This window comes from Choloepus didactylus, chromosome 12 (genome assembly GCF_015220235.1).
Source record: "Choloepus didactylus isolate mChoDid1 chromosome 12, mChoDid1.pri, whole genome shotgun sequence".
NCBI lineage: Eukaryota > Metazoa > Chordata > Mammalia > Pilosa > Megalonychidae > Choloepus > Choloepus didactylus.
The window spans coordinates 36,092,707-36,111,109 of NC_051318.1; the positions used below are offsets into that span (position 1 = coordinate 36,092,707).

The 18,403-nt window shown below is 36.4% G+C and overlaps 1 protein-coding gene across 4 annotated transcripts in view; it reads right to left on the bottom strand.

Moving 5' to 3' along the window:
• The window catches only part of PCCA (propionyl-CoA carboxylase subunit alpha), a 599,270-nt gene that overhangs the window by 506,165 nt on the left and 74,702 nt on the right, over positions 1 to 18,403 (bottom strand). The window contains exon 1 of one of the 4 annotated variants that reach the window (XM_037799857.1): positions 13,978 to 14,080. The exons of the other annotated variants lie outside the window; for them this stretch is intronic. Coding sequence (XP_037655785.1) covers positions 13,978 to 14,001 — 24 coding nt within the window. The 5' untranslated portion in view covers positions 14,002 to 14,080. Of the gene's footprint in view, positions 1 to 13,977; positions 14,081 to 18,403 lie in introns of those variants that run through there. 4 annotated transcript variants of the gene reach the window in all.

The window sequence follows — 18,403 nt, forward strand, 5'->3', positions numbered from 1 at the left end:
GCATAAAAGAATGTTCTTGTTCATAGGAAGTGTATACGTGAATTATAGTGTTTGCTCAAGGATGTGTACAGCTAGCTCTCATATGTTCAGAAGACAGAGCAATAGATGATGGATGATAGATAGGGAGGGAGGGAGGGAAAGAAATAGCGATGTGACAGCATGTTAAAGTTGGTGGATTGAGCTATCAGGGGAGGAGGGTCAAGGTATGATGGAATTCTGTGTATGGGGTTAGTATTGTTTTTGCAGCTGTTCCTATAACTTTGAATTTATTTCAAAATAAAAAATAAAAAATAAAAAAAATGATACAAGTGTATATATAAATACAATATACACTAGGACAGCGAAGGACATGCACAAAATTGATAACCAGTTAATAACTATTAGCCTCTGGGGCTGGAAATGAAGGGACAGGAAGGTAGAAGGGAACTTTCACTGCCTTCTTTCTGAAAAAAATTCATGTGAGAGGCATACAGGTCATGTTTATTTTCTTACTTGCAATTTTCAGTATTTTTCAAATTAGAAAAAGCATAATAAAAAACAACAAATTAGGTGAAATAAGTCATGCACTTATATGAACTAATTATAATAAGTAAACTCATAGACATAAAATCTAGAATATAGGTTACCAGGATATAGAATGGGGCTAGAGAATGGGGAGCAACAGCTTAGTATGAACAGAATTTTTAACTAGGTCAAACTCAAACATTTGGAAATGAACAGGGGTGACAGTAGCATGTTACTGTGAGTATAATTAACAGTGCTGAACTGTGGGTGAATGCATTAGAAAGGAGAAGTTTAGAGTCATGTATGCGACCAGAGGAAAGCTGGAGGTTAATACATGAGAATATCTAACACTGTGACTCTTGTGGTGAATGATACCTGTGATTAACTGTACAAACATAAAAAAGTTCTTTCATGAACTGCAACAAATGCACAACACTATTACAAGTAGCTAATAATAGAGCAGTATGTTGGAAAAATGCACCTATTGCAAACTAAGGACTATAGTTAATAGTAATATCTTAATATTCTTTCATCAACAGTAACAAATGTACCATACCAATACTAGGGGTCAATAATGGGGGGGGTAAGTAATATGGGATTTTTGGGGGTTTTATTTTTTATTTTTATTTCTTTTTCTAGAGTAATTAAAATGTCCTAAAATTGATCATGGTGATTAATGTACAACTATGTGACAATATTGTGAGCTATTGATTGTATAACTTTCTATGGCTTGTATCGTGTGTGAATATATCTCAATAAAATTGCATTTAAAACAAAAAAAAAGAGGCAATATGAACTTAAAAAAAAAAAAAAAAAAAAAAGCTAGCTCTGGAGTGCAAATTCCTGATAACAGCAACTGACTGGACCTGCAGTATAGCTTGAACTAAACATGCATTTATGTACCCCTGCCTGTGCTGAGGGAGCTTAAAATAAATTACAGACAGCATATCACTGTGGCAGACTACTATTATCTCCCAAAACCTTCATTGTCCCCTGCTTCAGGAGCACATGGCTGCCTAGCTAGAGACCAGATTTGCCAGCCTTCTTACATCAATGAGTAACTGTTAGTTATTAGGATGTAAACGAAAGTAAAACGTACAATTTCCAAATCATCTACAACTTAAACACAAGTATATTCCCCTGAATTTTGGCCCTGTTCCCCTTCCCTTGATCTGGAACATGGATGTTACAGCAACCAACTTCAACAATGAAGAGTAAGGCAACGCCAGAAAGCAGGTGTCAGAAAACTATAGTGAGGGCCAAATCTAATGCAATGCCCATTTTTACAAATAAAGTTTTATTGATAACACAGCCACCACCATTTATTTACTTATTATTGGTGGCTGCTTTCCTGCTCCAATGGCAGTGTTGAGCAGTCCATAAAACCTGAAATATTTACTATCTGGGTTTTTAGGGGAAAAATTTGCCCACCCATACCCTAGGGGATGGCAGAGCAACAAAACAGCAAGAAGGAGAGCTCCTGAACAACCTTTGATATAGATTTACCTCCCCACCTGAAACAGCCAGATATTGCGGGAGAAAAATTGAAAATTATCCTATTTAAACAACTACATTTTCTAAAGTCATCATCTATTATATGTAGTAATATCTCTAACATAATCACAACCACAAACACCAATTCAATTCTTATTAACAGAAGGACGAGATTTGCAAAATGGAAGTAATGAGTTTATTAGAACATGGCATGTCAATCTCAGTGTTCATGATAGCCAGAGAGGAAAATAGTTGCTAGTCACATATTGATGGAAGAGGCAGCTCACCATGGGCCTAAGCATCCCTACATATCTTTACTGACTGTATTAAATGGCAAGGTCTAAACTATCCCTTGATACCAAGCAGCTGCTATAGTCAATAGGCAATAGGCAAATGCCCTGGCAGAGGGGCATTTGCTTATCTGCAGCTTGCCAAAAAAAGATGAATCCTTGGCCCTAGCTAGGGAAAAAAATCTCTATGGGTATCTCGCATTTCTGCAAACCTTGCAAACAAGGCACTGACTGTCCTTTATTCCAGACTACCTACCTTTTCAAGAATGTTCATGGAGCCAACAGCCTTGGAAAAGAGAGACAGTGTCTCCCTCCAGAGCAAAGGGCCAGGATGCTTACTGTCCAGTATGACAAAGATAACTTCCTTCAGAGAACAGGGTAGATATGCTTACAGCCCATTAAAAAAGATTCACTAAATGGACTGTATGCTTTATATCAATGTTCCATTTCTTGAACTTGATTGCTGTACTTAAGGTGGTTACATAAGTGAGAATCCTTGTTCTCAGCAAATGTATATAGATGTGTTAAGTGTTAGTGGAACATGACATATGCAACCTACTCTCAAATGTTTAAATGTTCAGAAACTAGGTAGATAAGTGATAAACGATGACAGAAGATGATAGATAATAATAATATAAATGTGGCAAAATGCTAATAGTTGATAAATTTGGATATCTGGGTGGCATCCTGAATATTGTTTCCATACTATTTTTGCAACTTTCCAGTAAATTTGAAATTATTTTAAAATAAAAAGTTTTCAAAGAAATTCAGTAAGTGAGAAGAACCCAAAACTCAGTGTTCCCTCCTTTAATGCAACCCACTGCATGCGCAGGTATCATCTAGTCTTCTTTACATCACCTTGTGAGAACTGGCACAAAAATGCTAATACTCTGATATACGGTATTACTGTGAGTAATAAACTGTCCATCTCTGACTTGGGAGTCTTGTGTCTTTTACAAACATCTGTGAAACTGTGAAAGGCTAATTTATTAGCTTGCAAGTAGATTAATTTCTCTGACCCTTCATAGTTCTTGATAGCCCTTTGTCCCCTAGCTATGACACAACCCACTGTATTTGCAGCCACAAACTAGGCCCATCATATCACCCTGTGGGACTTAGGAAAAGGGGACCAACACTATCAGATTGAAGCTCCTAATATTTGCTGTGCTGAGAGTAATAAACTATCTTGCTCTGATCTAAAAGTCTTGTCTACTTTTGCACCGAGAGAACTAGGGCAAGTTTAATCCTTACCATCCTCTATGACATTGGGGTACTTCCCTGTCATAACTATCTGAGATATTTTGTTTGTTTGTGCTTGGTTTATGAGGGAAGGGGGAGCAAAGAGGAATATAAAGTAGAATAAATTTTGTAACTTGGAATACTGAAAGAAAAGAAAAATGACAGTGATTACCAACTTCTCATGGAGGAGAAAAGTGAATTCACTGACTAGTCCCACATTCCTTTTAGTTTGCTTTCCTCTACTATCAAGGGTAGAAAGCAAAAATAGGCATTGTCCAGACTTCTTTGCACTTAGGGTACATATTTGTGACCTAGGTTCCACCAATCAGGAATACTCAAATGAAGTCTCAGAGGTGGATGTGAGAGTAACATGAGGTGGTACCCCTGCAGGCAGGTTACATGTCTTGTGGCAAGCTTGATAGTAAAGGTGTGGGCTCTTCTGGTGCAGTTTCTGAGTCCATTCCAGAAAATCATAATTGCCATGTGGTAGTCAGGTAGTGGCAGTGGTTGTCTGTGCTAACCCAGACCCACTTTTCCTGCCTGAGTTGTCCATGGTCTTCTGGCAAGCCTGGAGATTCTTTGAGATAGTTAAAATCCATTAAAACTGGGGTCAGAAAACTTCTTGTTAAGGGCCAAATGGTAAATATTTAAAGTTTTGTAGACTCTATCAAAACCATTCAATTCTGTCTTTATAACACAAAAGTAGCCATAGAAAATAACATAACCTAATGAGCATGATCGTGTTTCAGTAAAATGTTATTTACAAAAACAGAAGTTAGATTTGGCCTATGGGTACTTTTCCAACAACTGCATTAAAATGCTTTTCTATAAAAATGAATATATAGAATCAGAATTCACCAAGGATCAAGTAAAACAATAATATATGCTTAACAAAATAGTTAACAAAGGAATTACATAAAGAAATGTGAGCAGAATTAAAGGAACCAAAGAATGCTGAGGTTTCCAAAGACTGGCAACAGTGGAAACCCATGATATCACCCCTAGGCCAGAAGTGGCACAGAGCAAAATAAATACAGCCAGGGGGAAATGAGTGGCCCAACAGTAACTGCAGTCTTGCAAGAATGTAGCCACTGTCAAAACTGCCACAGGGCAGGGAACACGGAAATAAAGACTAAATATCTTGAGCTATTGATATCTTCCAATAGACAACAGAAGCAGAGGGCGAAGAAGCTCAGGAGATATACTCCAGAATGTCAGTCTCCTGGAGGACAAAGCAGACCAACAGAAACAATGTTGGTGGTGGGAAAAAGCGCACTAATTGGAGCATATCAAGCAAAACTAGCTAGAGTATATCTGGTTGTTTGCACTTAACAACCCAGCCTGTCTACAAAAATGAAATTAAAACAAAAAAACCACTAACATATATAAAACTTAATTCAAAATGGCTCAAAAATTAAATGTAAAAACTAAAACAACAAAATTTCCAGTACCAAACATAGAAAATATTCATGACCTTGGATCAAGCAAGTATTTCTTATCTCTGATACCCAAATAATAATCCAGTAAAAAATAATTTCATGAATTTGACTTCACCAAAATTAAAAACTTTCGCTGTTCACAGAACAGCACTAACCATAATAGGCTATCACATCACACCCATTAGACAGCTACAACCAAAAAGATAAAAAGGCAAGTGTTGATGAAGATGCAGAAAAACTGGAGCCTTTTATATACTGCTAATAAGAATGTAAAATGACACAGCCATTGTGGAAAACAGTCTGGCAGTTCCTCAAAAGGTTAAATATAGTTACCATATGCCCAGCAATCCCACTTTCTTTTAGGTATATGCCCAAAAGAAATGAAAACATACAGTCCACACAAAAACCTGCAAACGATTGTTCATGGCAGCATTATTCACAATAGACAAAAAATAGAAACAACCCAAATGTCCACTGATGAACAAAGGGATAAATAAAATGTGGTATATCCACACAATCTCTATACAAGTGTATACTTCTAGTAAGAAAAATAGCTGCAAACTGCATATACACTTAAAGTGTAAATATATACTTACTTAAAGTGTATGAAGTATAAATGCATAGGCACTTAAAGTGTAAATATACATTTAAAGTGTAAATGTAATTTACACTTACAGTGTAAATATAAAGTGTAAATGCTGCAAACTGCATATACACTTAAAAGATTACATCAATTAATACTCCTACTGAAGATTTAACTTCTGCACACCACGCCATCAATGAATATTGCTGACTTTTTTAATTTTATTAACTTAATGGAAACAAATGATTCCACATTTTTAAATTTACATTTCCTTGATTACTGGTTCAATTGGGCATGTTTTCTGGTATATGAGCTATTTGTATTTCTTCTTTTGACTATTTAGCATTTTTAAATTTAATACAAAAGATATCTCATAGGATGTCAGGGAAAATGCTGAATTATGCAGCTCCAAGGCCCATCACCCCAGAGAAACAACAACAACAACAACAAAAATTGCAGAAATAGTCAGAAACAATTTGGTCAGAACTCTGGAAAACACTTACAGGTTAACAAAAACCAAGGGAATGCTGAATCACAAAAAAGGCAACTCATAAACAGTGGGAGAGCTTTGTGGCATTTTTACTTGCCCTTAACCCTCCATTCCCCAGCTTGATGGCAGTCTTGAATATGGCAGCCCACATTCCCTGTGTGGGGTCCTGGGAACTGGCTCCATCCAAATGGGGCAAAGTACATCTTATTTGCAAAGAATTTTGTTTGTCTGTTTTAACTCTCTGGGAGTTACCTGAAGAACTGTCAGAAGGCACTTGTCTTTGTTCCACCAAACTGAGAACTCCATCAGGGCAGAAAGACAGCAAGCATCCTTGAAAACATTATAAGGCAATGAACATTCTGCAGGCACCTCAGACAAAAGATTAGCATTGAGGCATAAATAGAGGAAAAGCTGGGAGATAGATGCTTTTAGAAATTTAGGTATCCAAAAGCACTCATGTATATTGGGGATTTAGACAGACATGTGCATATGCCCAGAAAGGAATGCATGCTCAGAAAAGACCTGAGAAGGAAGCAGGAAGTGAAGAATAAAGCCAAGTTGTAAATGGTCTGGTAAAGCAGTTAAAGTTGAAGGGGGCAACCAGCAGAGAAACAATCGGAAAAGATAGGGAGAGTAGATTTTATTTTCCTCTGTCTCTCTTTTGCGGAAGGAAGAAGCTACTGTCTTTCAGGGAATTTTTCTCTAAACACAAGCAGAATACAAGCTAAAGAACAGAGACTTCAGAGACTACACATGACAAAGAATACAAACTTCACAAAAAATGGTTTAGAAAAGTCATTGAACAAACTAACTACAGCCCACAACAAGTAAAAATAAACCCTGAGGAGGGTGAAGAATCTCATTCCCTGATTAGCCACATTATTATGTTCAGAATGTCCAGCTTTCAACAAAAAATTATGAAACATGCAAAGAAATAAGAAAGTGAGCCCTAGTCACAGAAGAAATTAATAGAAATCGTCCCTAAGGTAGCACAGACATTGAACTTACCAGGAAAAGACTTAAAATTCACTGTCAGTGGTGCTCCAAGAAATGAGGGAAGCCAGAAGAAACATGTATAACCAAATAGAAAATAAAAGATAGAAATTATAAAATAAGAAGCAAAGAGAAATTCTGAAGCTGAAAAGTACAATAATTGAACTAAAAAAACTTACAAAGGGTTTTGATAGCAGATTTGGAAAGGCAGAGGAAAGAATCAGTGAAACTGATCCTAGGTCAACTGAAATTATCCAGCATGAGGAGAGAAACAAGAGCATGAAGAAAAAATGAATGGAGCCAAGAGGCCTATGGGACACCATCAAGCAGACCAACATACATATAATCGGAATCCCTGAAGGAGAAAAGGACAGAGAGAATACGTGAAGAAATTATTTTAAAATCCTCAAATTTAATAAAAGATATAAATCTACATATTCAAGAACCTCAATGAACCCAAAGAAGGATAAACACAGAGAGATCCACACCAACACACATTATATTCAAACTGTTCCAAGCCAAGGAGAAAGAGAAAATCTTGAAAGCAGCAAGAGAGAATAAACTCAGGATAACCAAAAGACAGCTAGAGTAGCATTGCAAATACCAGACAGACAGACTGTAAGTCAAAAACTGTTACAAGAGAGAAAGATGGAGCATTATACTTTGATAAAGGGACAATTCATCAAGAAGATATAGTAATCATATATATACACACCAAACAACATAGTCCCAAGGTATACTAATCAAGAATAGACAGATTTCAAGGGAGAAACAGAAAAGAGTTACAGCTGGACATTTCAATACCACACTTTGAAAAATGGATAGAACGTCTAAACAGATCATTAAGGAAACAGATAACAATGCTATAATCAATTAGGCCTAACAAACATAAAAAATACTCCACCCAACAACAGAATACACATTTTTCTCAACTGTATCCCTGAGGATAGACCAGTATTTCCAGAATAGACCATAAGTCAGGCCACAAAAATTTCAAATAAATTTTAAAAGATAGAAACCATATCAAGCATTTTCTCGGAACATAACAGAATAAAACTAGGAATCATTAACAGAAAAGTAAATGGAAAAGTAAACATGGAAAATTAAATGTGGAAATTAAACAACATACTTTAAACAATCAACGTGTCAAAAAAGAAATCACAAGGAAAGTTAGAAAATACTTAGAAACAAAAGGAAATGAAAACATACCAAGACTTGTGAGATGCAGAGAAGGCAGTGATGAGAGAGGAACGTATACCAATAAGTGTCTACATTAAAAAAAGAAAAAAGATCTCAAACAACCTAACTTTACACTTTAAGAAACTAGTAAACAAAGGGAAAACTGAAGGCAAAGCTAGCAGAATAAAGGAATTAATAAAAATTGGAATGGAGGTAAATGAAACAGATAATAGAAAAATAATAGAATCAATAAAACAAAAGTTGGTTCTTTGAAAAGAACAACAAAACTGATATTTAGTTGGAATGGCAAAAAGGAGGGGAACGGGATAAGATGCAAATAGCTAAAATCAGAAATGAAAGGAAGGACATACTACTCAATGTAAAGAAATAAAAAGGATTACAGGAAATACTAAGAACAATTGTATGCTAAAAAAAATTGATCAACTAGATGAAATGGAAAATTCCTAGAAACATAAAAATTACCTAAATTGTCTCAAGAAGAAATAGAAAATCTGAACAAACCTATAACAAGTAAAAAGATCAAGTCAGCAATCACAACTCTTCCAACAAAGAAAAGCCCAGGACCAGATGGCATCACTGGAGAAGAATTAGCACCAATCCTTCTCAAACTCTTCCAAAGAATTTAAGAGGAGGGAATATTTCCTAATTCATTCTAAGAGGCAAGTATTACCAGATACCATCGACAAAGACACAGCAGCAAAAGAAAACTACAGGCCAATTTCCATTACAAATATAGATGGAAAAGTCCTCAACAAAATATTACAAAACTAAATACAACAGAATATTAAAAGGATTTTATACTATGACAAAGTAGGAAATATCCAGGAATGCAAGGGTGGTCTAACATTAGAAAAAAATCAATATAATGCACCATATTAATGGAACAAAGGAAAGACACCACACGATCATCTCAATTGATACAGAAAAGCATTCGACAAAATCCAGCACCCATTCTTTATCAAGACATGCAGAAAACTGAAATAGAAGAAAACTTCCTCGATGTGACAAAGGACATATATGAAAAACCCATCACTAACATACTCAACTGTAAAAGAGTGAAAGTCTTCCCTATAAGATCAGGAACAAGACAAGGATGCCCCTGTCACCAGTGTTATCCAACTTTGTACTGGAAGTCTAGGCAGAGTAATTGGGCAAGAAAAAGAAGTAAAACCCATCCAAACTGGAAAGGAAAAAGTAAAATTATCACTGTTTGCAGATGACACAATCCTCTTTATATAAAATCCAAAAGAATCCACAAAAATAATACCAGAGCAAATAAACAAATCCAGCAAAGTTGCAAGATACAAAAGCCACACACAAAAATCAGTTCTGTTTCTGTATACCAGTAACGAATCCAAAAAGGAAATTAAGAAAACAATTCCACTTACAATTACTCTCAAAAAGACAAACATACCTAGGATTAAATTTAACCAAGGATGTGAAGACTAGTACACTAAAAACTACCAGATAATTGCAAAAAAAATTAAAATAGAACTGAATGTATGGAAAGATATCTTGTGTCCATTCATGGGTTGGAGGACATATTATTACAATAGCAATGTTTCCAAGAGATACACAGATTCAACACAATCCTTACCAAAATTCCAACAGCCTTTTCTTCAGAAATAGAAAGCCAACCCTACAATTCATGTGGAAATGCAAGGGGCCTCAGATAGCCAAAAGTATCTTGGAGGAAAAAAAAATAAAAAAAAAAATAAAAAAAGAAGAGGACTTCCTGATTTAGATTTCAAAACTGACTAAAAAGTTACAATAATCAAAACAGTGTAGTATTGGTATGAGAATAGACAAATAGACCATTAAAACAGAATTGTCAGGCCACAAATAAGCCAATATAGCTAAGGCCAACTGACTTTCAACAAGGATCTCAAGATCATCCAATAGAGAAAGAATAGTCTCTTCAACAAATGGTGTTGGGAAAAACTGGATTTCCACAGCCAAAAGAAGGAAATTTAACTCTTAACTCATACCACATACAAAAATTAACTCAAAATGTATCAATGACCTAAACGTAAGAGCCAAACCATTAAAATTTTTATAAGTAAACATAGAAGTAAATCTTCATGACTTTGGATTTGGCAATGGATTCTTACATATTCTTACATATCACACCAGAAATCAAAGAAAAAAATAGATAAACAAGACCACCAAAATTAAAAGCTTTTGTACATCAAGACATTATCAAGAAAGTGAAAACACAACCTACTGAATGCAATAAAATACTTGCAAATCCTATATCTAGTAAGGGTTTAATACTCAGAATATATAAAGAACTCCACTTCAACAACAAAATGACAAACAATCCAATTTAAAAAAGAGTAAAGAACTTGAATTGATATTTCTCTAAAGAAAATGTACAAATGGCCAACAAACACATAAAAACACAGTCAATATCATTAGTCATTAGGGAAATATATATTAAAACCACTATGAAGTACCACTAATTACCCACTAGAAAATAATAAATTTTGTCAAGTATCTGGAGAAACTGAAACCTTCATGCATTGCTGCTGAGTATGTACAGTGATGCAGATGCTGTGGAAAATAGTATGGCAGTTGCTCAAAAAGCTAAATATAGAATTACTATTATAACCCAGAAATTCCACACTGTGGTATAGCCCTAAAGAACTAAAAACAGGGACTCAGACAACATGTACATGAATGTTCATATCAGCTCTACTCATATTAACCAAAAGGTAGAAACATCCCATTTGTCTATCAATGGATAAATGAATAAACAAACAGTGGTATATACATGCAATGGAAAATTATACAGCCATAAAAACGGAGCCCCGATACATGCTACCACAAGGCATACTCTAAAACATTTATTAAGTAAAAAAATCAGATACAAAAGACCACATTTGTATGGTTCCTTTATATCAAATATCCAGAACATGAAAATCCAGTGTGTGATTTTATTAACATTAATGGAATTATTAATGTAAGTATCATTTTACAAGTTCTCTTTCAATCTTTAATATGTCTTAGAGATGTTATTGTACAAAACATGGATATCTAACTTATTCTTTTTAACTACTAAAGAATTCCAAGAGATAAGCTCTACCAGTTTATTCACTGATGGACATTTAGCATGGGCCATCACCTGCTCTGGATGATCATACTGAGATATCCCAACTAAACATCCAATCAATTGCTCTGGGTCCTACTTCCAGCTCCCAGGATCTCTCTCTTTTGGAACTGCTGCCACCTTTTGCAGCCATCCTCTCCTATATGTTCTCGGTTGGGGCTTCCAATTGAATTATCCCATCTGCTACTTATCTTTCAGGAATTCCTCATACTTTCTAGAACCATAGTTTCCAACATCCCAAGAGTACACCTGTGGGTACTTATATTAAACAGCAATCAGCAAAAGCAGTTAAGGAGTTCAAAATATTTTCATTAGTACATTTTCAAAGAGCTGGAAGGTAAAACCTGGAGATATTTTTAAACACCTGGGAAATGTGGTTTTTTTTTTTGTTGTTGCCAAAATTTTCCTTTCACTGCCACCCAAAAATTAAAATTCTTCTGTACCAGAGGACAGTATATACATTTGAAGGCACTCCAAAAGCTATTTTAATTTCTTCCTAATCCAAGCTTAATGATTATCTCACTGTTAAAGATCCAAAGTTACTGTGCCATTCACTAAATTCACCAGTGACTCCAAGAATCGGGCCAGCTACGAGGAACTGAAAGAAAGCTCAGAAGTCCCACTCTAACAGCTTTGTCTAGAAAGCCTAGGACAACCAGGAATAAATAGGGAAAGAGTATTAGAACTGAGACAAAAAAAGGTATCACACCTCCTATATTCCTTGGAATTGAAGCACCATGTAAGGAGGAAACTACGGGTATATCAAGTTACAAGTTACATGATAAGTTCAAGCATGCTTATCTTCTTGTTATACCTCTCAGACAGCCAGATAAATTCTGCTAGGCCATGTGCTAAACAACATCAGAAAAAAGGCAAAGTATGCATAACTTCAGGAAGCTTACAAGCTTCACAAAAGCACAAGAGCATAGAATCTTTAATCTGTAGGAAGGGTCATTTCAACTCACACACAGAATCATGACAAATTAGTTCCTTAATTTTTGGAAATGGATTTGTGACAGAATGCACTACAAAGACAGGGGTGAAAAGATATCCTACCTGACAGCGGGAATGAGCAAGGAGAAAAATAAATGGTTTAATAAAGGGCTATAAGCAGTTTGTCTATTATATCAAGTCTAACTTTTTTCCAATTCCAGTATGTGCCTGGCTTAGAGAAAACACTTGGTACAGCTGTCAACATGCCTCTGTTATTTAAAAGAGTAAATAAATGTATTCAAATTAAAAGGAAAAGCCAGAAGTCCCACCCTGATCAAGATGCAGGGGTGAGACACTTCGGGGCTTTATCCAGCCACAGAACAACCAGCAAGAACTGGCAGAGACATCTTATTACAAGCTCCAGAAAACAGCTTAAAGATTTTAGTAACAGGGCAAACCCCGAATCAAGAAAAGGGCCACATAAAAGCATGGCACCCTCACTGGCCCCTCCCCCATCCCTTCACCAGCTCAAGGAGAAGTCAGCCTATGCTTCCAATAAAAATACCTGGTCCCGGTTACAGAGGGAGTAGAAAAACCCACCTGCACATACTGGGAGCATTATACACTGGTACCAAACTGTTTGGTAGTGGCCTGAGGTACTCATTGTCCCAAAACCTGTCCTGTGTGTAGTAGGCAGCTCATCAAGCTATCCAACAGAATGTAGTAAGAGAGCAATCAATTGACTACTCTGGTGAGCAAATTGAAAAGGGAAGGCCCAGGGAACCATAACGGGGAGACTGAAGAGAGAGACTCTAGGAAAGCAACCCAATAAAGTTGCTTATGAATTCACGCACCCACCACTAGATTAGACACATGTGAATGTGATCCTAGTAAGTATTCCAAAGAATTCGAAATTGAACTAAGAGACCACTCACAGGTTCCTTACTCACCAGTGGATAGCATGGGTACACATGGAACACATTTGAATTTTAAAGGATTTGAAAAGTGAATGAATACTGGAGTGAGAGCCCACAGAAAAACAGAGCATGCATGCTGAGAAGCCAATGAAGTTAACTACTGCTAAAATGAAAATATGAACAGTCTTCCAAAGAATTTGAACAAGATTCAGAATCTCATAAAATATTCAAAATATCCAGAATACAATTTGAAATGACTTTCCACACAAAGAATTAGAAAAATCACAATTATCATTAGAGAAGACAATGAAAAGACACAAAGTCTGAGATGACAGACTGGAAATTATCTGGCAAAGACTTTAAGGAAATGATTATAAAAATGTAACAACTGGGAAATGGAAGAAGATGGCAGCACAGAGAGGAGTGGAAGCTAGTTTGTCCCCCTGGAACAGCTAATAAACAACCAGGAACAACCAGTAAGTACTCTGAAATAACTGTGGGGGGACAAACGTAACTGTCCACTTATCAAACACTAACCTGAAATTGGGAGGAATGCCCAAGATTGCAGCATAAAATCTAGAAGCAAAAAAAGCGGATCCAAGCCGGGAGCCCCCTACCCCCACAGCCCAAAATGCAAACCCTTGTTGTGAAAGAGAGCAGCACTCTCCCAGCAAGCAAATATAGCTCAGCCCAGATCCAACTGGAGTTTTAATTAACAAACGTGGACTACTCAATACAGGATACGAATCCCCAACAAGTAGACAGAGGCTTTTGGTGATGACTGACCTTGGAGAGCTGGAAGGCGGCCATAGATTAGTTCTGAAGATGGCTTTCTGTCCGTTTTTTTGGCTCAGTAAGAAGGCTTCAGCCATTTTCAGTTCCCAGTGCTCTGACCTAGACAAGGGTGGACATAGCACAAGCAGAAAGACTATTCAAATGTAAATGACCTCTCCATAGCGGGTGTATCTTCCCTAAGAGGAAGAAGGTGGTGCCAAGCTCTACTACCCACCTTCCATTCAGAACCAGACCCCAGAGCCTGGGGGAATACAGCCAAGGGCCACACTTCCTTACAGCAGTAGGGAGCTACAGGCTGACAGGCACCACCTGCTGGGCGGAAAAGCACAGTGACTTGAGGCCTCACAGGGTGTACCAATCTTCTAAGACACCCTCAGGGAAACCGGATACTATTCCCTCCTTCCAAGACCTGAGCCCAGTCTGGTCTGGGAAAACCTGATTGGGGTAACCAAGGAAACTAGACGCCCAGACAAAAGAAAACTACACCCTACACTAGGAAGAATGAGGTTATGGCCCAGTCAAAGGAGCAAGCTTACTCTTTAACTAAGATACAGGAATTTAAACAACTAATACTTAATCAATTCAAAAAGTTTAGGGAAGATATGGTAAAAGAAATGAAGCGTATAATGAAAACACTGGGCGTACATAAGGTAGAAACTGAAAGTTCGAATAAACTGGCAAAATCTATGGAAATGAAAGGCACAACACAAGAGATGAAAGACACAATGGAGACATACAATGGCAGATCTCAAGAGGCAGAAGAAAACACTCAGGAACTGGAGAACAAAACATCTGAAAGCCTACATGCAAAGGAGCAGATGGAGAAAAGAATGGAAAAATACGAGCAATGTCTCCTGGAACTTAAGGACAAAACGAAATGCAGGAATGTACATGTCATTGGTGTTCCAGAGGAAGAGAAGGGAAAAGGGAAAGAAGCAATAACAGAGGAAATAATCAATGAAAATTTCCCATCTCTTATGAAAGGCATAAAATTACACATCCAATAAGTGCAGCATACCCCAAACAGAACAGATCTGAATAGGCCTATGCCAGACACTTAATCAGATTATCAAACGTCAAAGACAAAGAGAGAATCCTGAAAGCAGCAAGAGAAAAGCAATCCATCACATACAAAGGAAGCTTAATAAGACTATGTGCAGATCTCTCAGCAGAAACCATGGAGGAAAGAAGGAAGTGGGGTGATATATTTAAGATACTGAAAGAGAAAAAAATGCCAGCCAAGAATCATATATCCAGCAAAACTGTCCTTCAAATATGAGGGAGAGCTCAAAATATTTTCCAACACAGAGACAATGAGAGACTTGGTGAACAAGATACCTACCCTACAGGAAATACTAAAGGGAGCACTACAGACTGATAGGAGAAGACAGGAGTGAGAGGTTTAGAACACAATTTTGGGAGATGGTAGCACAGCAATGTAAGTACACTGAAAAAGATAACTATGAATACAGTTGAGGGGAAGGTTGGGAGCATGTGAGACACTAGAAGAAAGGAGGAAAGAAAGACTGTGACTGTGTAACTTGGTGAAATCTAAAGTGTTCAACAATTGTGATAAAATGTACAAATATGTTCTCTCATGAGGGAGAACAAGCAAACATCAACTTTGCAAGATGTTAAAAATGGGGAGTCATTGGGGGAGGGATGCCATCAATGTAAACTAGAGAATATAATTAACAGAATCATTGCATTATGCTTCCTTTAATGTAACAAAGGCAATATACCAAGGTAAATGCAGATAAGAGTGGGGGATGGGGAGGCGTGTTAGACACTTGACATTGGTGGTGTTCTCTGACTCTTTATTCTACCTTGATTTAAGGTTATCTTTCCTTTTGCTGCTTCCTAGCTGTCATTTTTTTCTTCTTTTCCTCTTTCTTTTTTCTTTTACTTTTGCCTATCTACCTTCTTTGACTCTTCATCCTGCTTTATGGAAGAAATGTAGATGCCCTTATATAGATAGTGGTGAGGCTAGTGAACACATAAATATGTGACTATACAGGGAACCATCGATTGTTTACTTAGGATGGAATGTATGGCATGTGAACAAAACCATCTTAAAAAAAAACAAAATGGGTTGATGACGAAACCTTGAGGGCAATATACTGAGCGAAATAAGCCAGATACATAAGGACAAATACTGCAGGGTCTCACTGATAGGAACTAATTATAATATGTAAACTTACAGACATGAAATATAAGGTTCCAAGATATAGAAAGAATGGGAAGCAGCTGCTTAGTATGAGCAGAATGTTCAACTAGGATGAACTTAAATGTTTGGAAACGAACAGAGGTGGCAGTAGCAAGTTGTGAGAATAACTAACAGTGCTGATGGCGCGTGAATGCGGTGGAAAGGGGAAGCTCAGGGTCATATATGTCACCACAAGGAATGTTGGAGGTCAAAAGATGGGAATGTATAAAATTGAATCCTAAGGCGGGCAATGTCCGTGATTAACTATACAAACATTAGAAATCTCTTCCATGAACCAGAACAAATGTATGACAATACAACTAGAAGTTAATAATAGAGGGGCATATAGGGAAGAAACATACACCTATTGCAAACTATATATTACAGTTAGTGATATTTCAGTGTTCTTTCATAAACAGTAACAAATGTACTATACCAATACTACGAGTCAACAATGGAGGGGTTTGGTCAGGGATATGGGAGGATCTGAGTTTTCTTTTTTTTTTCCTTCTTTTCTTCTTTTCTTCTTCACTTTATTCATTTCTTGTCTGGAGTAATGAAAAAGTTCTAAAAATTGAACAACAATTAAGTGTAGTGATGGATGCACAGCTGTATGAGGGTACCGGGGGCAAGTGACTGTACACTTTGGATCTTTGGATAATTGTATGGTATGCAAACAATCTTAATAAAAATTTAAAGAAAAAAATGTAAATGGTCTAAACATACCAATTAAAGGAAATCATGACTTACTTATACAATATATACAAGAAATTCACTTTGAATAATATAGGTAGGTTCAAAATAAAATGGAAAAAAAAAATACATATACCATGCAAACACTACACAAAAAAAGGCTGAAATGCCTAAATTACTATCATATAAAGTTAAATTAAAATTAATTAAAATTAAAATTAATTAAAATAAAAGAGGATCTTTTTACACTGTGAATGAGAGGCCTCATCATCTCTGACTCTGTCTCTAGTAACACGGGGACTTCTGCATTGTCATAATGCCTCAGCATCTTCGACCTTATTGTTAGATCCTTCAGTGACCACCCAAGACTTCTGCTTATACAAGATAAACAGCTTCTTCCTCTCCTCCCCACATCGTACCTGTGTTCATACCCCCACAGAAGTCAAACATGAACTCCCCAAATCCCCATTCTTGCTTTACCAACTGCTACAGCTCCACCCATGTAAAAGCACAGTCCCCAGATCCACTGTAACCTTTTGTTCCCTGCCTGCTTATTTGAGCCTATGCTTCTGATGTGTTTCACCACGTGACCCTGTGGGATATGCCACTCTCTATGTTCTAGGACCTGTAAGTACTAATAAACTTTTCTTTCATACATGTCTGGTGTCTCCCATCCTTGCCACACCTGACTACCCATATAAATATCCTTACAACCCTATCAGACAAAGTAGATGCCAGAGCAAAGAAAATAACAATTAGGTTAAAGAAGAACATTATATAATGACAAGAGGATCAATTTACTAAAAAGATATAACAATCCATAATGTGCATGCACCTAACAACAGTGCTTCATAAAGAAAATATTGACAAAATTAAAATACATAGACAAATACCCAATTACTGTTGGAGATTTCTTTCTCAGTAATAGGGAGAACAGTAGATAAAAACAGCATGGATATAGAAGAACTGTACAATACCAAACAACTATATCTAATCAACATTTAAAGAATACTCCACTCAACAACAGAAGACACAATCTCTTCAAATGCACATGAAACATTCACCAAGATAGATACCAGAACATAAAACAAACCTTAATACATTTAAAAGAACTAAAATCATTATCAAATGTTCTCTGACCATAATATAATTAAACTGGAAATCAGTAACAGAAAAGTAACACAAAAGTCTATGAACGCTTGAAAATTACACAATATACTTCACATAATTCATGAATAAAAGGGGAAGTCCCCAGGAAAATTAGAAAATATATTGAACTAAACAAAAGTGAAAATAAAATATATTTTAAAATGTGGGATGCACAAGCAACAAAAGGAAAATAGATAAATTAAGACATCAACAAAATTTAAAATATTTGTGCAAAGGACTATCTCAAGAGAGTGAAAACGAAAATCACATATTGGGAGAAACTAATTTGCTGATCATATATCTGATCAGGACTTGGTATCCAGAATATATAAAGAATTCCCACAAGTCAAAAACATCATCAAAATAATA